General features: G+C 40.8%; 1 protein-coding gene across 1 annotated transcript in view; it reads left to right on the top strand.

Moving 5' to 3' along the window:
• The window catches only part of slc25a21 (solute carrier family 25 member 21), a 96,066-nt gene that overhangs the window by 43,835 nt on the left and 28,503 nt on the right, over positions 1 to 23,728 (top strand). Inside the window, exon 3 of the mRNA XM_020627565.3 lies at positions 21,314 to 21,362. Coding sequence (XP_020483221.1) covers positions 21,314 to 21,362 — 49 coding nt within the window. The remainder of the gene's footprint in view (positions 1 to 21,313; positions 21,363 to 23,728) is intronic.

Below are 23,728 nucleotides of genomic sequence, written 5' to 3'. Positions count from 1 at the left end.
GGGACTCGGTGCGGTTAGGAGAGTAAACGTCGGGCCATGTTAATACGTTTCCTGTGTCTCGCCCCAGCGTACCTGTGTGGTTCACCTCGAAACACATTCACTGCACAACACAGGGAGTCAGACACACACCATGGCCTCTTTTAGAAACAGAGGATTTATTTTGTGCAGGATGGATACAGATGGCTTACACGTTTAGAATAACTGATATACTTTTTGATTTAACAACATTGTATTTAAACATACATATTTACATTTTCCTCTTGGGATAATGTTGTAGTCTCTTAATATGTTAACAGTAATGAGAGGATTATAGGCATTAGACTTGAACTTACCTACCTTTGGGTCGTATTCCATGGCAAATGGTTTATCTTCCGTGATTGTTGTACAACATGGGGAGAAAACAAAAACTCAGTTATTTTGACAGTTTTTGAAAAAGATTTATTCTGGGCTTTTTATGCCCATAGAGATAGGTGGATAGTAGGGAGTCAGGGAGAGAGAGAGTAGAGAATGACATGCGTGTCACAGGCTGTCCACTTTGAGGACTGTATCCTCTATATATGCAGCGGGCAAACTAACCACAAGCCCACTGGTGCCCCTCGACAGGTTTTTTTTAATGACATGATTCATGAAGAGTGTGTGATCATTTTTGATAAACCGATAATAGCAGAACATCCTCATGTGACGCTGTAAAAGCTGAAATTGGTGAATGTTTGGAAATCATGCAAGAACATGAAGCTTAAACAGTCATTAAGTCCCTTAAGATTTTTTATATATTTGCTTTCCATTGTTTCGATAATCAATCAACTTGTCTAACTGCTTTCTGGATGTATTTATTTTCTGCGATAGATTTGATCTTAAGTAAACATTTCAACAAAGCACCAACTTCATGCTTTTGACAAGAAGCAGGAATGTATGTGCCAAGCTACTAGTTGTCTACATCATGCTCTCATTTGTTTACACTGAAAACATCAATTAATCACAGTTTCAGAGGTAATTCTGTTTTTAAATGCTAGTCTTAGCCCCTTTAATATGCAACAATGTGTTTATTTTCAATGAAAAAAAACCCCGCAATTTCATGTATTAACTCCACTTTATTACTCTCTACATGTTTAGGATTATTTTTCATTTGTCCTCTGCTATTTTATTTTAGCAAACCTTGAATCCATTTTGCTTTTGTTGACCCAAACCCTCATTACTTACACAGGATTCACAAATACTCCATCAGCCCCCCCATGTTGGGGCAGACACACACGCCCCATGTTGTGACAGCTCCCAGCGCTGTCGGGATTTAGCCAAGACAGGACGCACACATCCGCAATTATAATTCAGTAATTTGTGTTTGTGCATTCTGTGACAATTGTGACAAATGAGTGGCCTGGAGTGAAATGCCAACCTGCCCCCACCTCACACAACCCTCCCGCCTCCCCCTTCTTGTTTCCTGCCTGGGCTGATGCATGCTTACACTGCTCAGGTGTGCGTTCAGAGGGTTTGCGTGCTGAGCATGAATAGGCCGGCTGACAAGAGAAATGATTACACGGACGTGTTTATTTTCAATGTGATTTTAATTGATGGATCATATCGACTGTGCAGGCCTGTGTGATCACGTTTAGTGAATGGGTGGTATGTCAGGTTTTTTTCTTTTCTTGTGCACGTATTTTCTATCCTTGTCCATGCTTCTCCTGTCCGATCACACACACTTACTCATAGTTAGAAATCGCTTCATGTAGCCAACCCTCTCCTCATTTGCATTTTCCGGCGCATTTTTCATCATAAGGGTGTTCTGTCATCGATATTTTCAGGGGGTTTGGGGTCTGAGCCCTCAGCAGGACACGGAACCTATTATAAAAGCTGAGCAGCAACAGGAGGAATCCTGGTAATGTTTTACCCTTGAAATGAGTTCCATTCCCCCCGAAAGTGCTGTGTGGAGTTAGAGATGTAATTCTCATATGGAGCAGTTTATGAGGATTAAGAGGTTTTATTTAGTCTATGGGGCCAGCAGGAGTCCTCTCTGCAGCCTTCCTCCATCAGGTCCCAGCCTCTCCCTACTCTCCCTGCTGGCGGCTGGATGAGTTTGACTCTGCAGCAGAGTGTTTTTAGTGGTGACAGCGGCTGACCCTGCTAGTAGCCCAGAGGGTCCTCATGCCTGAGCTTTAACACCTGTGGCAGGTGGAGTTGTGTAGCTTTTGGGCCTGATGTTGACTTCTGGCCTCTGTCCAGCTAGGCCTTAAATTTTTATGTCCGCACTTTTTAACTCTGATGCTCAACATAAACGCGTTTTCCTTTTAAGTATGTACTTTTCTGTGCTTTTTAAGTACTTTGTGTGTTTTTCTGTTTGCTTTTCATCTGTCTGTGTGAATTTGTATGCTTGCGTGTTCTGTAAAGCCTGTGTGCGTGTGTGGCTCTCCTCCATCTTTTTCCCAGAAGGAAAAGTCTCATGTTCGCTCTCTAACTCGTCCTGGTAGAGGGTCAATTGCAACCAGTTGGCCGCCAGTCTGGTCCAAAGTAAACATTTGGAGAGAGGCGACTGTACAGGCAGGTACCTGGGGGCTCTGTTAGTTCCTCAGCTTCCCCCTTCCTCCCTCCCTCTCTACCTCTGTGCCTTCTCGATGCGCGGCGGTGGGCCACTCTCCCCTAAGGGCTCCAGATTTCTAGGGGTTTGGAGCTGCTTGGCTGGGCCCTGTGAGATGGTCTGTCTCCTGGGACTGGCTCTCAGAAGACTATGCTCCGTTGGCCCTGATTTTGGTCCTCCTGCCTGCTGTGGTCTGTCTAGTTTAAGAGCACTGGAAGATCAGAAACGGAGAAAAGCCAGTCCAGCTCTTGTATTCACATGAACAGAAAACACATCTCCTGCATTGTGTAAGCTATCAGGAGTATGGTTTTCATTTAAGGCTTTCTGTGCCAGCTAGATTTATTCAGTTCCAGGCAGGAGGGTTGGGGGGGGGTTCTGCTGCTGCTGCATGTTTAAAGTGTCGGGCAGCAGCAGTGTTGCAGGCCGGAGAGCCTTTTTGAGCCTGATGGCAGGCGACTCCTTAAACTGGGGCTGGGGAGCGGTCTGCACAGCTCAATTTTGCCCACATTAATCAAACTCACATTTCCTCACATCAGCCTGGGTGCCTATCAGCAGGGCCGCTTGTTAGCATAATGAATTCAGGTAGATTCACATAGAGGGCCACAGTCTTCTGAAAGTGGATTCAGTGTGTTGGAAGATGAAAACCTGTTTTTGGTCTGCTTTATTTAGGTCAAAAACTGAATTTCTAAATGAAAAGCACAAGGTGTCTTTGAAAATGAATAGTAATATTTTCTATACGTTTAAACTGTGACTTGTTTTTTCGTGGTTATGAAACAGACTGAAATAAATACTGCTGCCTCTTTATAAGCTTCATAAGCAAACAAGACCCTCAGCATAAAGATTGGTTATTTCTATGTAGTCACTGTTAAACCCTGACACTTCTGTGGGCGGTTTATATCAGTCAAAGTGATTGCATCCTGCCAAAAAAGCCTTTATTTTTTAATTCCCACAGCATGACTCAAGGTGTAGTGGCTGTGAAAACCTAGAAAAGATTGTTTTCAGACAATTTTGCATGTACCTCAATGAAAATGACACATTGAAAAATCCTGCCTGACCTGAAGAAATATCAGCTTAAGTGAAAGCTTTTTTTTTTTTTTAAATGTATTTAATGCAGTTGGAGAGGGTGAATCTGTGAAAATATTATTTTTAAATGTACACTTACTTACAGATTAACAGTCTCTGTTAGTTGGAACTCTAACAAGTGGCCAAATTCCATTATGCTATAAACCTGTACAGGGTTGCACCAGCTATGCGTGAGTTCAAACACAGCCTAGTTTGAACGTTTAAGCACTACTTGCATTTAAGGTGTTGCACACAATTTTTAGATTGACCGGACGCTCTGTGCTTTTGCTTGTCTGACTTCTTGTCCGGGTCCCTCTATTCTGTTCAGCTTGATGTGTGCATGCTCTGGGCTCAGTCAATATTGAATCCCAGAAGAGCGGACTGGTGCTGCTCGTGCGGTCTGGAGATGGACGTGTGACGTGGAAACACAATTATTGACTATAGAACGAACAGCGCCTACGGAGGAGCTCAGTGTGCATAAACTATGTGGAAATTGTGGGTTAAAAATGTATGATGACTTTGTTTTGTAGTCCTGCTGTGGAGATATTTCTCCGCTTATTGCTGATGCATTTCTAGTTTGGACGTTAAGTGCTACCACTAATATTAACCTAAAAATGTGGTGCGTCCAACCCAACAATGTCACAACCTAAGACAGAACCAAACTCATTTTAAAATAGGGTTTAGTGTGAACTCTCCACCAAAACTTATGACAGAACTTACAAATAGTTGGTGCGACAGGCCACTAGTCCAAAGTCGTACTTAGCTTAGCCTCCGTGCCAGAACCTCCACAGGCTTCTGCAAACAGGGGACAAACTGACTGCCAAACTATCTCTGAAACTTAAGAGCAAAAATGTACATTGAAATGCCTTCATTTACTTTCACATCTTTGATATAAAACTCAAATGTCACATGTGTTTCTTTGTGTGTAGCTTTGCTTCACAGCTCGTGTCTGCCTGCTCTGCATACAACTTCAAAATCTATCATATCATGGAGAGTTTAAGTCAGAATGGCCTTATGTGTATGTGGTGAGTTATTTCTTCTCAGGCAGACTTCCTCTCAGTACCAATGAGGGGGGCAGAGGGTCAGCAAGGGGGGGGACGGGGGGGAAATCAGGGGGCTTGAGTGTATGTGTGTGTTTGTGGGTGTGGGGGGGGGGGGGGGGCTGTCTGAGAGAGTGAAAGCATGCAGTCAGACAGTGGGAGAGCGAGCGTTCATTCATACATACAGGTGCTTATAATTTGCAGCGTGTGATTAATCATTGTTGTGTTTGGAGGTGACACCTTGTTTAATGGATCTGTCCATCTCCTGGCTCTCACTGTTCTGGGCAGGTTTGTACAGAGTGTGCAGCATACATTGTGGAGCTGCTATTATTAATACATTTATTGATTGCTTAATTGGAAGAACAATAATATACTACTCAGATAATACACTTGAACAGATTTTGCACACTGGCTACATTGCACACTAAAGGTTAATTATATTTCTAGGATGTCTTTTATTTATAAACCCAAAGTTTTAGTCTAGTTTTTAAAATTGATCTTATTATTTTTTGATAATAAAGTACCCATCTATCTATCTATCTATCTTTCTATCTAATCCATCTAGTTTCAGGCAATAAATTTGATCAGAAATGTCAAATATTTGCCAAATTCTAAACAATGAGGATTTGCTGCATTTCTAACTTATGTTACTAAATAAAGTGTCTCTGGATTTTAGACTTTTGGTTGAACAAAAGAAGCACCTTGAAGACTTAACTTTGGGCTTTCAAATATTGTGATAAGGCCCCACGCACCCAATATTTTTAAGTAATAATTACAAAAGACCCAATTATTCATCTATTAATGTTAAAAAAATGTAAAGTACATTCATCTATATGTCATTTGAAGCCATTCTTGTGAGAGACATGTAGTACACATATGCATAAATAAGGACAAATGAATCCCCAAATTGACTTGGTTGTAATTCGAGGTTAGTCTTTTTGGTCCTGTACCGCTCCCATGCTGACTTCTACCCTGATGTTGAAGTCAAAAACTGACCGTGAGCACGAAGTAGGCGACTGCAACATGTGTGCGGGCCCACCAGCTGCCCTCACACAGAGGCGGTGGTGTTTTCCGTGTGTGTTTGCTTTGGGTGGAGGGCTGCCCGGTTGGTCAGCACGGCTGTAAATCAGAGTCTTCCTGATGGAACCCTGATGGACAGGAACCTAATCTGTCCCCCGTGTGTCATTACGCTCAACCTCCCAGATAGCTACAGATCCTGCTGCTCCTCTCATCTCACACAAACATACCTACGTCCACACCAGTCTTGTGGAAAGCAGAGACAGTAACAGAGACACACATGTTGAACATAAACCGGTTGAGCCAGTGTCAAGAGTTCATCGTCAGCATCTGTCATAGCAAAGCCCGTGCCCAAAAACCATTTGCTGCTCTCGCACCACAGCAGCGCCTCGCCCGTGCTGCAAATGTACACAGGCCATGCAACTACTGTCGCCAAACTGGCCTCAGCGATGGCTTAACATAAGCAAACTGACGGATCCTTTTTAGGACAAGTTAGGATCTGTCCCAAGATCCCCCACACAACGAAGTGAGTCAGAGCCAAGGGTGTCATCTGTTACTTTATGAACCTTTAAATATCCAAAGCCAAATGAAAATACTGTTTTTATTTGACCTAAAAATAAAATGGTGACTAAATTTTATAAATCAAGCTTTCAAAAGCAGGTTTAAAATCATGTTGAAGATTTTACTGCTTTGTTATTAATAGCTTATAACCTCAAATATCCATAAAAAGCGTAAAGTTTTCAGTAAGAAATGTGATCAAATGTGTTTATGTTTTAGAATTCCTCAATCACAGCCTTTTGATTTTATTAGTCTAGGTACCGCGTTACTTACTTTCCTACTTTTTTCCAAAAACTGGTTCTCATTAATAATTCTCTGCTAACATTTTGGAGTTATTTCAGCTTTTCCTGACAAGCAACAGGATAAAAGAGACCACCTGCATGGTTCAGTTGGAGTTTGTCCAACAGGGAGATCTTGACCCCTCAATTACAGAATGATGGAGCTGTTTCTTTTGCGTGTAGCTGAATTTCATTAACAATTTCACATCCACACATGTGAAATGAACTCTGTGAAGCTGTATGTTGCTATGGAAGTCTTTCTTGCACTGTTGTTTGTAGATTCTAAATACATGTGCAATATCCAATGCTCCATTAACACATTTTTAAAGTTTCTCTAAACAGTTCCTCCTAAATGCAGCTGTCTGAATCTGTATTTCTGTCATCTTTGGTTTCTTCTGCTTCCCTCTGCAACATGTTCCTCACAAAGATAGAAACCAGAGAACCCAGGCTCAAATCTGGTGCTATCCCAGGACAAACCGTGGATCTGCTCCATTGACAATGAATCAGAGACTTATGGACTCAAAGACTGTTTGCTTGACCTTTCTCAACAACGCCTCGGACACTGAGTCAGCGCTGAAAGTCACTCTGCCATTCAGCGCCAATGGAGCAGCTCCAAGGTTTTTTCTCTTTTAATGACAACAACCAGAGAGCCTTGCCTCTCATTTCCAGCTTGAGTGACAGGCGATCGTGTATACAAATCTTGACTTAACTTTCTAAGATTGCAGGAATAATGCCATGTTTGCTCTGGTTTAGGCAGGATTTCCCTAGTATGACCTTTCCCCCCCCCCTTCACACAGGGCATGAGGAGCCAGTTTCTGTGTCTCTTCAGGCCTCTCTGCATCTGTTCCCCTATCTGTAGATCTGTTTGTGTATGACTTACAGAGCTCTGATGGGCAGAGCGTACAAGGCCTTTATTGTGATTAAGCCTGAGAATGGGCGAGCGACGTGGCACACAGCCATCTGCCAAAACAAAAGCCGTCAGAGATGCCCTGTCAAAAGGTGATCCATTAAACCTGCCCGCCTGCTTGTGACAATTAATTACCCCAATCCAAATAATGTTGATAAATCATAGACACAACACAAAGCTGTGCTGCTGATTACATAATTAGTCCATCAAACCGCCGCCATATGTAACATAATCACCTCCTCTCATCAGTCTCAAAACCACCGGTGTGCATCTGGAGCGTCATTATGCAATGTTTGGAGAAGATGCATTCTGACTCGATAACAATATGTGTGAAGCCGTCAGGGTTGTGTGCGGCCTTTAACTTGTCCTGGCGTCTTTTATTCAGAGGGGACAAGAGAGCCCTGTTGTGTTTGCTGAGGACAGACCGCCTCCCACACACGCCCGACTTTTTCAACTGCTGGAACATATTTCGACTGTTTAAGCAGTGATGGCTGAGTGCATTTACACTTTGGTAATGGCTTCCTGCCTTTAACTCTCCTGGCTTAGGACAAGAGTGAACCATGCGGGTATACTTCCCTTTTGCTACTGCTGCAGGTCCTGCTTCTGCTACTACAACTGAAGCCTTGCAGTTTGTCTCCATTGCTCGCCCTCTAGTCCGTCAGCCAAACCCAGCACAAGAAAAGATGGACCACCCTGTCAGATTATCCACTTTCTCCTCCACTGTATCATTCATATCCTTAGTTTGTGGACTGAAAGATGGTATCACTCTTCAGGAATGTCCGCTGGTTTTATAGTTGCTGCATCATTTGCATTTATCTACCTTGCAGCCCGTTTCTGTACCCGCAAAGATTGTATGTTTGGAGAATGTCCCTACCATGATGCATCCAGAAATGTCAGCCAACACTGGGTTTTCTTCCAGGCCGCAAGAAAAGGGGAATCCAAAGCGCACAGATGATCTTCAGTCTGTCTGTATTTTCAACGTAGGGAGCATTCTTATCTTTAAAATTGTAGCTAAGGCCAACAGGGAGCAACTCCACTGTTTTAAAGAAAGTCTAATTTAAAGATTGGGCTGATCCGATCTTATATCTGTATCGGGTCTGATATTGATGTCATTTACATATCGGACTGACGGCTCTAATCCATGTCACTGATCAAGTAAGATGGTTGGGCACTTTAAACATTCTCAGCTCGTACAGTCTCACTTCAGAGACATTCAGACTGAACTGTAAGAAGTGTCCTCAAATCGTGTCCATGACGCGGTTCAGACGAGATGGAACAGCTTCTTCTGTGCGATCAAAAGTCAAGTTCTTGCACTTCAGGTTAAAACTTCTAGTTTGAAAACCTTACAGCTGTTGCTGCTTCCTGTTTGTATGTGAAGCTAGCACAATGCAATGGTGGGTTTACAACAACATTACACATAATACCAACAACAACAATAACACTATTAGTTATGATGATAAAAATATCAGAATCAGTATCGGTACATGTGTATCGGAATCGCATCGGAACAGAAAAAAAGTGGATCGGTGCATCTCTAGTCTAATTATCCAGCTTTCATCCAGCCATCCAGATATACCTAATAATTCACTTTTTTTAGTCTACATCTGTAAATTTTGTAATTACTGTACATAGCACAGACTCTTGCACTTTCTGCTTATTTGCACTTCTGGTGAGATGCCAAACCTCATTTCGTTACTCTATACTTGTATATGTGTAATGACAATAAAGTTGAATCTCATCTCATCTCATCATCTCATTATAATGGAGTAAACATTTGACTAATGAGTTTATGGTTTCAGTCTGTAGTTCCAAGACTTCTCCAGTACATCATGGTGTGCTTTCTGTAAATTGTGGTCCAACTTAGACTAAAATTTAGGATGAAAAGGCTATGTTTAACCCTTTTTCTAAATATGGTCAGTTCTGACCTCAAACAAGCTGATAACTGCCAAATATTTGAACCTGAGACTTCAGAAAGGGGGTTTACAAGCAAATAGATGACATCACAGTAGCTATTTTCAATTCGTATACAGTCTAGGGCTAGAGCTGAGGCTCTTAAACTGATATGACCATTTTTAACCCCTTGATGGAGGGTAGTTTTACTCGCATGTAGGATGCTGGACAATCCATACAACAGCACCAACAGCAAAGAAAGCGTTTAGAATATCATTTAACTTTTTTAAATATAGTGACAAAGGTTGAGTTTTAAAAAGTCTTCCAGCAGCTTACTTTTATAACAGGTGCTGAACACGCTTGTCACCAGAAAAGGTGATGCTCTTCTCTCTCTGTAAAGACAAGTGACCTTGTGCCTGCATGTTGAATGCAGCGAGTTAAGGGGGAAGCTTCAACCTGTCCACATAGACACAGGGTGTTAACAACTAATTAAAGTATTTACTGCCTCACTAAAACTCCATTATTGCTGTTCCCTCCCAATTATTGGCTCTATTATCAGCTTTTATGGACTCAGGTGAGCTTCAGGACAAAGTTGCGCTTGTTTTGGCGGAGTGGTCAGCGCTCCCTCTGTGTAAATTACAGGATTCAGACCAGCTATAAAAAAAAAAAAAACAACATATTTTTATATGATATAGATACATTGATGCTTCTTAAGTGACACTGGGTTGGTGACTTATTTGTGTTTTTGTTGATATATTAACTTAAATATCCATCTGCAGGGACATCTTCTGTGTGGTTCCTACATGTGCTTTCCATTCCTCCCTCCCTCCCTCCCTCCCTCCCTCTCTCTCTCTTCCTGCCTTTCTCTCTCTCTCTCTCTCTCTCTCTCTCTCTCTCTCTATGTCTCACCTCTGTGTGTTAATCAATCTCCGTCTCCCCTCCGTCCACTAGGTGACAGTAACGACACAGCTCTCCCCTCTTGGTGCTGGAGATGAGATGAGGTGTAATCTTTGTTTACATAAGGTGAATTGGCTGAAGACTATAGGTTGTAGCCTCGGTGGGTGTGTCAGCAGCAGCGGTGATGTTGTAGTGATGTGGTGACGTGGTGGTGGACTTAATGATGGTGGTGTCTGCAGTGGGAAGTCCACTTACTACTCGTTTACTATTCTGCTTCACATCACTCAGCAGCAGCATATAAAGGCTCACCATAATGGCCTGGTCGATGTGCTCTGTGGAAGCTCAAAATATGACAACATAGGAACTTGATGGATTTGAATTCTGCAGTAGTAAGAGCAGTAATATTAAAAGGTGTAGCAGATGTTGTAATTTAGTAGTGGTAACCTCTCTACCCTGTCGGATTAACTTTTCTTTTTTTAGCTGTGGTCATCGTCTATTGTATTATATTGAACTGATGTACAGCTGTACAACCATTGAATTCCAAAATACAACAATTTTTCTTATTTTTTTAGGCTAAGTGATTCTTGAGTTTTGGTTATGCTGTTATTTCCTTTTTTTCCCAGTCCTTCTGTTTCAATTTGCGTTGATACTATGATTGGTTATGATTGGCTGCAACTGGACATTTATAGATGTCAGCCTCTGGAAAAAGAGGCATGGCCTTCTGACTCTTTTCATAGGCCCTGTGGTTGGCTGAGATGCATCTTTTTCTAATGAAACACATTTTTATATCAAATAACAGTTGTTAATTTGACACTAATGATTTAACCAGGAGACTCTCATGCCCATAGGCTTTAGATTGTACACATTTTCTAACTATGGGTGATATTTAGATCTCCTTTAATTCTTCTTTACTGCTGTTACGAGGTGAAACACATTTTGGGATGTAGTGGTTGCAGTGCTGCATTGGCTAATGTTTTCAACCTTTCACCTAACATATCGTCAGAGGTTCCCTCTCTGTGCTGAGGGATTTACTTAATTTACCCTAGAAGAGAAACTGTTTTTCTTTACAGCATTCTAAAGACTTAGTTTGTTTTCCCCTTTCTTGAAATCAGACCCAGGAAAATGGTTCCTGGTGTTCCAAGTTTTCTTAGAAACAATGAATGCTTCCTCCAGGCTTTAAACACCTTAAATTTCATCACAACCCTGAATGGGAATAACTGCCTAATAGTACTTTTAGATGTGTCTCCTCCTCATTAGTCTCCTCTGCAGTATCAGTACGTGATAGAGGACAGTTGTCTGATGTAATCAACATGTCCAAACTGGAGCAGTGTGGGCTGATTACCATAGAAAAATGAGAACGACCGCAGTAACCTGCTGTCAAACAGGCTCGATCTCAGCACAAAAACAAAACCTGATTCAGTTGTTCTCCTGGTATAACGATGACTCTTCACAAGAAATTGTGGCACACTGAACCTTTTCACCTTGACATCTTTTATTGTCAGTAAAAACATTAACTTAATGATACAGGAAAGTAAAGCTCACTGTTGCGTGCTTAATTGCAGGCTTTTGATCAGTCTATCCAAAAATAGATGATTGAAGAATAGAGTGTGGTGCAGAGGTCTTTTCACTTTCAAGTGAACTCTGACAGCTGCACTGAGTGATCTTTATGTTCTAGTTCAAGATAAATCTTAGCCAAATTTTATTAACATTTTAATAAAGTTGCAACATGCATCATTTATTCTGTATTATATAAAGCTCTTATAATTATAGTCTGGCATCAAAGCAGTATGCCACAGCAGAGTAATAAGTACTTGTGTGGTTTTTGGACTGGATGTGACCTGTGGGTGTGTGTGGAGGGTTGACGCTTAAGAGAAGACTGATGAGATAAAGTTGAAAAAGAATTTAGGTCAGGTGAAAACATTTCATGCAAATCTTCAAGATATATGTTTTTTTTTTCTTCAAATACAGTATTTCATGTTTTTTTTAGCTGCTGATTCAGCAAATGTTATCATTTGTAGAGGCAGTTGGATAATATCATGAATATGTGGTTTGGTATCTAAAAGCCACATAAGGAATCACTGTAATACTCCCAAAGTGTTTCATTAAGAAACCAGGACGCCTGCTCACTATTTTAAATGGAGTGCAAACTTGGAAAGATACATATTTCTCGTGGGTGTGGGGGTCCTCCGCCAAACGAAAAATTATTGCAGGGTAATTTATAACAATTTCCCTGCATTTCTTCATCACATACCTTCTCAGATTATATCCTGAAACAGATGCTTGCTCAAGTCAAGATTTATTACATTTTGTGTCTAAAACCCATAATAAAAAAAAATTAACAGGGCTTATGGTAAATATCAACAGTGAAATTAGAGTTAAAAAAGCTGACTTATTGATTAATCTCTTTCTCAAATGTCTGTCTGCACAGAAAAATGTCTGTCCAGTGTCCAATCAGGGATCTATTTGTTATGGGGGCTGTGAAGGCAAAGTTAGCCAAAGACCAAAAATTAGTTTAGCATTTGTTGGCTGAGCAGTTTCATTAAACATTCCCTCCAGCTTCTCTTTCTCTGTGTTCTATTTTCAGTCCTAGATCACATTAAAACTAAATGTTTTTTTTTCCTCACCTGGTTAACTTACAGACCACGGTGTGATTAACAGCCAAACAATCAGCGACGAGTTGGACCACACCAACACAACGGGTGGTCTAAAAGTGCACTCACTTTCTTTCTTATCAGATGCTGAAAGTTTGCATACTAATTGATATGCATTACTTAGCGGTAATGATATAGTTTGGGAGGGCTGTATGATGCTAAGTAAAACATTTTTAAAGACATGACAGTCATTTGGGATAATCACTTTGCTCCCCATAAGTGAATAATTGAGACACTTCCCCTGACTTGACCCTGTTTTATGTCTCTTTGGTCCTCTATTTTGAATTGAAGATCGTCTTTGTGTTTTTCAAAGTCAGCTCAGTGTGGGCACATAAACATTCTTGTCCAAGTGCAGAGTCCAAGAAACTGTATCTGAATCCTGACTTGTAGCAATGCAAAACCTTGAAAGTCTCTTTTTATAACATAAGAAACTTATGTATTTTATCCCATCATCTTTTGGTGTTTTTTGTTTAGGGAAATCAACAGTCTGTTGTTTACGACCAAATGGCACAATGTGCATATATTTTTCTGCTCACTTTTTTAGTGAATCATTTAAGTGTGATTAGTTTTTTTGTTTGTTTTTTAAATAATATTTACCCTAAACGTGTCTTAACAGGTTACATGTCTTGATCAAAAGTAGAAGTTTAAATCGAACAGTATTGGAGGCCATAAGAGGTAAATCTAACAGTTTTCCTCAATACACAAACAAAACTTATGGAGCAATCTTTTTTTCTTTTGTTAGCTTTTACCTTTTTTAGTTCTAACCCTACATTTTTTCTTTGCAACACCTCATGGGCACTGAACCTCATTTCAGGATCCACTGGTGCATTCACAATGTAAGCACGTGTTATTCAGAAATCCTGAGGGCTTTCTTGCTGCATATTGAGCTCATATTTGTAGCACTATGTGTTAAACCTTTGTTACAATGAACAGTTTATTTAGATGGTGACAGGTGTCCTGCAGGAGTTTGAGACAATTTGTTTAAAAAGCGATCCTCATAAAGGAATCAGGCTGAGTTGACACGGTTCGCTTCCTCTCAAACATCAGTTACACCAATTTTTGCATCCATTTTGTCCCCTTTTCTTCTCCTCCTGTCACCGCTTCCGTGCTTCTGGTGCCCGAATTTGCATCTGATGGTCATGTGTAAAGACAAAAATGTGACCGCAGGTGTGAAGGAAACAGTGACAGTAATGGAGGAGGGGGGGGGGGCACTTCACTGTCAGCACGGTTTGTCTGTCAATCTGTCGCTGGCGTATCATTCTTCCGACAGCCCAGGCTGCTCAGACCCTGACCCATTCAACTACACACACACCTCCACACTTCATCAATAACACAGAGTTCATCTCAAGTTTGACAGACGGGGACATACCCAAAATGTCTGTGCGCATAGCCAGTGGGGAAAACCCGCCATGATGCATGACTCTCCGTGATATATCTACACTGGAGACAGTGCAGTGAACAGAAAAATCTATTTATCATTTACAAACGTGATATATTACTCCATATTTAAAATGATTGATCATTGACGCTTCTGTTTTGGCTTGCTTTTTCTAATGAATGTTTAATTAAAATAAACAAGATGTTTGGACTCTGTGGGTATTATTCCGACTGTTATGCAAAAGTATCAGGTGAAGTGAACGAATCAATTGTCTTCTCCTCCTCTTTTGTTCTCCGTCTTTACATCTCAAGTCGTGCATGGACGTCCATTGACCCGTAAGTGGGACACGCTGAGTCTCTCCAGGATATACCTCCCCATTATGAACAACTCAACTTACACAAATTAGCATTTGGGAAGGATTCAAACTGAGTTTTCTGTATTGATGATATCCTATACATAGTTTTATTTGACCCTAAAGAGAATCTAGAAAGTAGTCCCAAATTAAATATTCCACATAAATCCTGATTGTGGATCTTCAGCGTATTACAGGAGAAATCCGGCAAAACAAATAAAATTCCAAACACTTATCTTTATGGAAGTTAAGAAAGTTCTACTTTTATGTTATACATTGACTAGTAATCCCAAATATAAAGATATATTGCTTTGTTTGTTTGTGTATTTATTTATTTATTTATTAGGAAGTGATATTCACACCAAATTGAAAGCTATTTTTTAGGTTGACAAATGTTTTTTTTTTTCTTCTATCCATTGGAATTTTGCTTCTAAAGGTCTGTTCATGACATTTGAGCAACATTAACACAAAGTCCTAAAAGTCACATAAATCAGTGATCATAAAATGGCTAAGAAAAACAGGAAATTCATATTCAACTCTGGTTATACATCATCAGAAATTAAGGACACCACTCATACTCAGATACAATTTTTACTGAAAGTTTAAGTATCCCATCTGTGAATCCTCTGAATTGATCTTATCAGCAAAAGCTGCAACACCAGTAGCTTCTCCTGGCACGAGGAATGCTTGGATGCTTGCACCTCTGGTTTAAGGGGCCCTGATTTAAAAAGAATCCCCCGCTGTCATTTGAGATGGCCTCGCTTGTTTTTATAAGCACCCTTTGAGCTTTTTCAAGTGCAGAATTAGGGACTGTTTGGGGAGTTCACAGGGACGCTTCTGAGCTGCCAAGGCAGGAAGTGATATCTGTGATAAATAGCTCTCTCTCCAGATGTCCTGAGCTATTACCCTGTGTTTTTTTTTTAATATGCAAATTCCAACAAAATCAGTTGTTCCCATACAGATTGTTTGGTTTAGGAGATGGAGATAATATTGGTTATTTTTCCCCCTTTTCCTTTAGTAACTGTTTTTCCATTCATTTTGTGGGAACAGATGAATCCAGCTAGCGGAGATAGAAGGGAGCATACATCACTTTTAGTAATGGTTGCCTTCTTCTGCAATAATAGCATTTTTTAAACTTGAAGTCTTCAATATACAACAGCATGCCTTTATTTACACAACCACCCTCTCCCCATGAGGTGATAATACATTCTCATGAAGGACTACATTTTCTGTTATTGTATCAAAATGTTTTACAATCCATTTCAATTTGAATGTGATTGGTTTGGGATTGTTACGCCACATGTTTGCTTTTAAAACAGCTTTAGCTCTGTAGCAGTAATTCAGTAGTATAGCTTGCCTCACTTGGTAATAACCATAGTTTATTGGCTGGCCTTGTGTTATTCGGGCTCCTGTTACATTTATTTCATGTACTTCCTTGAGTTGTCGTGCTAATGCCAACCACAATTGTTCTCATACTGATACGTTGTTGACTTACTGCCATCTGTCACAGAAGGTTTGCGTTTTAATAATCTAAGTGTTCCATAGAAATGTAGTCAGACGGGCTCTAATCGTAAATTGTAATGAAAGATAAAGTCAACCCAACCTTGTAGGACTTGTATAAAACAGTTGTAATCAAAAAGATCATAGAATACTATTAAAAATTGTACAAATTTAGTTAACAGTATTATTTATCAGCATGATTTTTGCTCTTTAACATCTATTTCAGTATAAAAAGAGGCTGAGAATATTCAGAGATCCTGTATCTGAGCTGCGGGACGGTTGTTGATAGATACCACATTGGCTTTCTTACTGCACATGACAAATTGCAGGGGAGCAGCAGCTCACCGGTTTGTTTAGCATTCCAGATCAGTTTTGTTTTGATAAGTATTAATGGAGGCATGAGATCTCACCTGCAGGTTCAGTCAGGCGCACTTGTCAAAACCAGAGCAGGCCTGTGAGTAAAAAAATCTGTCATTACACTCGTCTTATTTCTGGAAACCCCAGGAAGTGCAGTGATTTTATGCTTTGGATCTCAGTGAACTGAGACATCTTTCTCATGTTGTTGAAAACAATTTGCTTTGTTCATTTCTGTTCCTCATGATTTGGTTTAACAAAGTAGCTGCATTTTCAGCATCAGTGCCTGGGACTTCATTGACTGCCTTTCCACCAAAGCCTGACCTGGGAAGATGTGGCTAATTATTTGACTTTTGACCAACCACAAAGACTACTTTAACGAGAGAAATTAAAAGTACAAATAATGAAAACCTTCAATTGTTGCTTCTTTAAAACAGTAAACCATGTGCTGTTTCTAAAGTTTTATTATGGAACACAACTGACATGTGTTTTGGGGAAGAAAAACATGTTTTCCCTTTTTTGAACTCTCCCATTTGATAGTAAATTATTGTTGTCTGTACAGTGTCTAGTATTTTAGAAACGAATAGGCATATTTAAAAAAGTCATGTGTGCGCTATCATTAGAGACTGAAGCATTTACCGGGTCAAGTAAGCGTGTGAAATAGGCATCCACTACGTCTCCCATGTATTAGCCCATTTAACCGTGTGAGCTGTGCTTCCTGTGGCAGTGACCTTGTCCCTGTGGCTGCTGGGAATTACAGTCATTCACTGAGTGTCTCAGCATGATGGATGACACCTGCACCCGTTGAGCAATCGCTCCCTGGCGCACTATTGTTTTTCTTTCTCACTTTCGCGTGGGAGCAAAACTGTGCGCATTCCCGAGCCAAAACCAACTCAGATAATTGTCTCATCTGCGTGATGTATAATCATCCCTCTTCTGGAGACAAGTCATCAGACGACCTGGAATGTCTTGCCAGCTAGTGTGGCAGTGGCAATACCAGTGCTACCAGTGGCGCTACTTGTTTGGTATCGAAAATCGCCTAAGGGATGATGCTGCACTTTTAACACCTAGGCCTCATTGTTTCTGCCATATGGTCTTCTTATCCAATTCTCGAAAAAAGCCAAATTCCTCGGCTGTTAAAGCTGCACATGATGTCAGCACTGTGCAATAAGAAAACCAGGCATTCATTCAAAACTATATGTTGCCATGACATAAAGTCAGGGAAATTTCTCACTGTATCCATGTTGCTCTTTTGTTTCCACAGCGCAATTAGCCTTTACACCGAGCCTTGGCGCAGAGCGCTGCAGTCCTGTAGCAAATTTGCAAGTGTGTTTTTTAATGGCTGTGCTCCAGACACTCCTTTGCCATTAGCACCTGTGCCTCGCTTAGTGTGTGTGTGCGTGTGTGTCTGAAAGGTGCTACATGACAAGGCCTGTCACTACTATTGTGGTCCAGAAACAAAAGAACCTTCAAATAATGGAAAAGGAATCTCCCAATATGTCACTCAATGATGCATAGCAAAGACACAAATGTCAACCAGATGGCAGGTCACTGTAATATTAACCCCCCCATCACCTTCCTGCCCCCCCCCTGCAGCTAGAGGAGGAGGGTATCTGCAGGAGGAGTCAGAGAAGGGGAGGCTGAGCTAGTAGCATCACCTTCTCAGTTTGCCCCTCAGTGACTGCATCATAGACTACAGCAGGGTATGATGTGCTCCCAAGTGTGTGTGCTTGTATGATTAAATAGTAGTATGTGCTGACAGCTGCAGTAGAAGACCAAGATGCACTGGGGTGCAACGGAGCGAGACGCTGCCTCTCAGAGGTGTCAGGAAAATGACATACATGATGTCTTCAGTCGTTTAACACTGACACATTTATATGTGGTGTCACCGCCAGAAATAAAAGATAACTTATTATAAATTGAGTATTAATTTAATACCTAATTAGTTTTATTGTCAAACGTTTCTTTCACATCTAAAGCAGCATAAATTAGCGATTAATTGATCTACCATGAATGGTCTGAATAGACAGAACTGTGTTGCAGGTTGGATCTTGGCTCTGTCCCAGTTGTAATAACACAACGCCCTTTTCTGCACCTTTTTTAGTCGTTTGATTGACAAAGCACCCAACAGCATTTGTTCTCTTACGACTTGTTTTTTTAAAGGGAAAACTCTCACATTGTTTTTCTTTTCACCTTTAAATCTAAAGCCACTTGAAGCGGTCACAGTGGTGCAGGGACATTGAAAAAAAAATGTAAACTGATTGATTAACGCAAAAATATAAAACTATTCATTCAAAAACTCCTTACACATTAGACATCAGTAGTGCAATTTATAGTTTTTCTGAGGGTGAGTTCTCCCTTTTTATGAAAAAAAAGCTTGTTTAGTATCAGTATGTTTACTCGTTGTATATTTCTGTCCTGGGTTGCAGCAGTACAGATAAATAAAACCCATTCCAGTGGGGTTTAAAAGCTGTACTACATGTCAAACAGCGGTCAGTGTAGGATTATAGACACACACTTTCTCTCTTTTTTAGTTTTTCTTCAAGCCCCTACAGACTGTCGTCTCATCTGCCATCAGCTGTTCGCGGGATGTCTCGTCTGCAGGGGCGTTAGACAGATGCTCAAATAAACACAGCCTGGTTTTGCATACATGCTTGTCATCACCTGATCCTTTTGCAACTGCCGTCTTGGAGGAACATGCGTTACTAACTGACACAAACTTCTAATCTGAAGAAGCAGGTCCAAAGTGCAGTTAAAAGTTTGAACGCTGATGGCCTGAGAACTGAATGAACACACTGAACTAATCATTGTACCTGCATTACACAGAGAGGCGGGCCTGTTAATTAGTAGAGTGTTAACTACTGTTACCTCTCCAAGTTAATGAAGCATTTGGTAACCTGTATACTTCAGAGTTCCTGTAATCTGAGGTTTACGATGAGGCCCAAAATCCAGTGTGAATCATCTTAAGTGACGTATCCAGATGTGCACAGCTGCTGTGGTCACTGGTCACATGTATTTTCAAGTAGCTGTGTGCTTATTTGGTTTTTCATTGTAGTATTATTCCTTTAAATTGGTAATTTATTAAGGAAATGTAAGACTTACACCATGATAAGAAGTGGGGAAAAAAATAGTTGTATGTAAAAATCGAGATTCTTATCTTCTGAGATTTTAAATCGATTCATAACTTCCCAAAAAATTTGTTTTGGCTAATCTGTCACTGCAGCAGCAAGAAATTCAGCCAGTCTCAAAGATGACTGGACTAAATCCTGAAGTATCTACAAATTCAAAAATAGACTTTGAATCCATGGATCCGTGATACCAAAATAGTTTTGAATCGAAAATAGAGTCAAAATCGTGACCCAAGAATTGAAATCGAACCTTGAGACACCCGAAGATTCCCAGACCTAATGATAACCTCAGATAGGTCTTTACTCACTTTTATTGCCGCTTACATATTGCCAGTTGAAGGTGGGATTTTCTCTGCAATGTGTAACGCACAGCGGTGTAAAGGTGGGCCAAAGTGGTTCCGTTTCTGATTCACCATCGGAGGTAGCAATAGAGGCGTAAAGTGGTGAGACGGTGGCAGTGCATGATGTTGGAACACACTGGGAGAACAATATTTCACCGTTGTGGAGGCAATGTGTGTAAATGCAGAACTTTGTTACGGAGCTGTTGTAGAATCACACTTTGTAAAGGGCTTTTCTTGTACTGCAGCTGTTTTTCACTTCACCTCTTTCTTTTTCTACAGTAGTATTTAGGGCTACTTCGCTCTCCCCCTTCAACATCACCTGTTGGAGCATGTTTTCGCTCACCATCATCCTTGTGTTTGCACAGGCTGATCAAGCAGGCAGGTTTGGTTTTATCCGTGTAATCTGATTACCTGCTGAAAGAGTTGGTGCTCCTCATCGTCACTGCAGCCCTACTATCAGTGAGACCAGTAAAGAGAGGGTCCATTGCATGCCTGTTCACCTCTACAACGTAGTTTAATTACAGCCATAGTCAGGTGAACAGAGCTGTGAGGGGTTTAGTTTGACTCTTGTCCGCCAGTAGCTCGGTTCAGTAGTTCTTATTTCTCCCATTTGTACATTCAGATGCAACTGTAGACAAAGTACTTTTTTCTGTGGTATTTCTCTTGATAATTACTTCCTTGGAAAAACCCCAGAAGACACATTCTTTTATAGACAATATGTTTAATTGCGCACATTAGAGAAGTCCATATTGCGCAGCAGCTGTGTACACACACAGTGGAATCTGCAGGGGAAGCCCTCGGAGCAGCAGTAAAGGGATGCAGTGAGAATTGTGAGTTTAAAAAGAGGACCTGATTGAGTCAGAAGGCCTCCGTGCCAAAGCAGTGGCTTTTTAAACACAGATGCACATAGTTAGCGTGTGTGTGAAACCTCAGAGTCCCTCGCTGATCATGCGGCTGCATTGATTCTCCAGCTGCTGGCGAAAGACCTGGGTTTGCATGCATGATATGGTTGGTGGCTTCAGCCCTTCAAAATGACAAGGAATTGACTCACTGAATTTAGGAAATAAGTCTCATTGGATCCTGTATTCGGACACATGTTCTTACAAAACTGTTTCAAAAGTCCAAGAATTATTGAGTTGGTGTACATTAGGCAGTTGTATGTGTTGATTAGGTTCTCATGAAAGGTTGGACGACACAACCATTTGTTAGCATCAGGAAGTACAATTTGAATGCTTCTTTAAAATGAAAGCCATAAAAAATTCCTAGCTAACCAAAAAAACATCATCACTGCAGCACTCTGTTGTCGCTTAAACGGAGGAGTTGACTATCAGCTTTCACCTTAATGTCCATGGTTTCTTGAGTCCCTTATCGTAACTGTTTCTACCTTTCAGGTCTGGTGGAGATCTGTTTGATGCATCCCCTCGATGTGGTGAAGACAAGGTAAGCATGCTCATTCAATCTCACACTAGTGTAACTTTACCATAAGTCTAAATTCTCTATCAGCAAAGTCATATTGACTCTGCATCTGCTTTAAATCCTCTGAGTCTCAGCTATATTGTTGAATATGAAATGCATCACCCCACAAATCAATAAGGGCAGATGGTTTTATGTCTGCAAAAGACTTACTTTGTTGACCTTATTACTTAATTTAATTTAAAAAAAGTGCAAAGCCCAGGGTTCCTATAAATCAGATTATTCTAAAAGCACAGGTTATTTCATGGTTTATTTTCTGACACTATCTCCCGTTAATGCGTTATGCAAGAGTGGCAGCAGTCTGGAGCAGCAGTGTGATCAGGAACCTCACACCACAGTGTCCCAGCCAGCCATAAACAGGTCGTGGGCTACTACTAAAGCTTTATAGTCCTTCACAGGCCCAGCCAAGACCTCTGGCTTCATTTTCATCCCCCCCCCCCTCCCCTGCCCCTTACCTGTCAGTAAATCGTGCTGCCTTTTCTGTCATTTACGGCAGCAGTTTCTTGGTAAATAAATTGCTTGGCGTGCCTTTTAAAAGAACGAGATGTTTGCACTTTGAAGGCAGTGCCACCGTCAGAACACAGGGAGGGAAACGCAGGGGATAAAAGCCCGGGGGTGAGCAGTGTTGTATTAGTCGATATTCGATACTTTGAAGGCACAAAGCGAAGATTTATGCCCACGTGTAGAAGCTAAAAGGGGTTTATTACAGGTAAGTCTTGAGCCCTGCCTGTCCGTCCTCACACAGGGTCAGGGTTAAAAGTGCACCCACTGTTTTCTTTGTAATGCTCTTCCTTAAAGAGTGCTAAAAGGTGCTCTAAAAGTGGACAGGTTTATCTGTTTGTTGTCTCTGTTTGTGTCGCCATGTGTTGATGTTGATATGTGTTCTGTTTTCTTAGAAATGGTTTGTGTAAATGGATTCCTTTTGGTCTTTGCTTTATGTTATACTTCGTAACAAAATGCGAGAAACCGAAGAGTTTTCGTTTATTGGTAAATTTTAGGCTATGTCAAACTTTTCACAATGACAGGTAAGTTTATATGTTTTTCAATGACAGAAATACACACTGATCAAAAAAAACAAAACATGAATGCATAATTAGGCAGGGAAACTACATGCATGTTCTCACACTTTACATCCACACATGAATTCATAAAGCTTGCATACATACCAGCTAATTGGGACACCGAGGAGGCTGAAATCTATTAGCAGGAACCTTGGAGCCAAGAGTCAGACACAGACACACCTCCACCTCTCTCTCTCTCTCTCTCTCTCTCTCTCTCTCTCTCTCTCTCTCTCTCTCTCTCTCTCTCTCTCTCTCTCTCTCTCTCTCTCTCTCTCTCTCTCTCTCGGTCAGGCATGGCTCTTATTAGGCACAGGCTCCAGCTTTAATGTCCACTGGTTCAAATTGAACAGCAACTGGAGTAAATTTACTTTTTTCCACCAACTCAAAATCAAAGGGATTTTTTTTCTCTTTCTTTCTACCCTTTTTGCTTTTTTCTCCTGGCAAGGTAAATTTGACTAAATGTGTACCTGCCTGGGAGCTGATGTTTACCCACTATCCAAATGAGGGTTTATCTTTCTTTTCTCTGTGGGGGTGAGGAGGAGTGGGGTGGTGTGCTGCAGATTTATTTAGACAAGCTGAAGAAGTTGGTGTCAAAACAGTTCTCCAGAAGCAAAATGTTGCTGCCGTGATTATAAAAAAAGGAATTTGTGAAACAAAGTGATTCATCCTTCAACATGACTGCTTTGGCATGATGATGAATGAAAAGGTGCTTCCCAGAAGTTAAGATTTAGTTAGAATTTGTGACAGGAATTCCAGTGAGATTGATAGCACAAAATCTAGACTGCTAAGAGGCAGAGGATGTAGGCGAATCCATCATGATAAAATATTTATGTCAGAAATCTGTTAAAAATCTCACGGCAGCTAATACTTCTTTATAGAAATGAGACGTGAAAGTCTTGTCAGGTGATTCACTGTGTTCCTTTTTTCCTTTGTTGTTGCACTTTCACTCCCCGTTGTGTTGCTCACTGACCAGTCGAGCCATGACCCTTGTTACTCACCTTAGCTAACAAGTCCATCTATCTTACATCTGAGGGAGTCCTGCAGAGCAAACCTTCCCTCACATTGACTAACAACCACTTCCATCGTTATGAAAGACTTGAATGTGCATTTGTAGTGGCCAGTTTCAAATTAGCACATGAATGCATTGCATGTGGTGTTCAAAGGGTTACTGTCTTTTTTAGGACTCCAACACAGGAAAATTGCCTTTTAATTAGACTGCAGTGATAAATCAATAAGTCGTGAACTACTTAATTATTTCACAACTATTTCAAC

The sequence above is a fragment of the Labrus bergylta genome, chromosome 18 (genome assembly GCF_963930695.1).
Source record: "Labrus bergylta chromosome 18, fLabBer1.1, whole genome shotgun sequence".
Taxonomy (NCBI): Eukaryota; Metazoa; Chordata; class Actinopteri; order Labriformes; family Labridae; genus Labrus; species Labrus bergylta.
The sequence above is the reverse complement of the archived record's forward strand: the minus strand, read 5'-3'. Positions and strand labels throughout refer to the sequence as shown.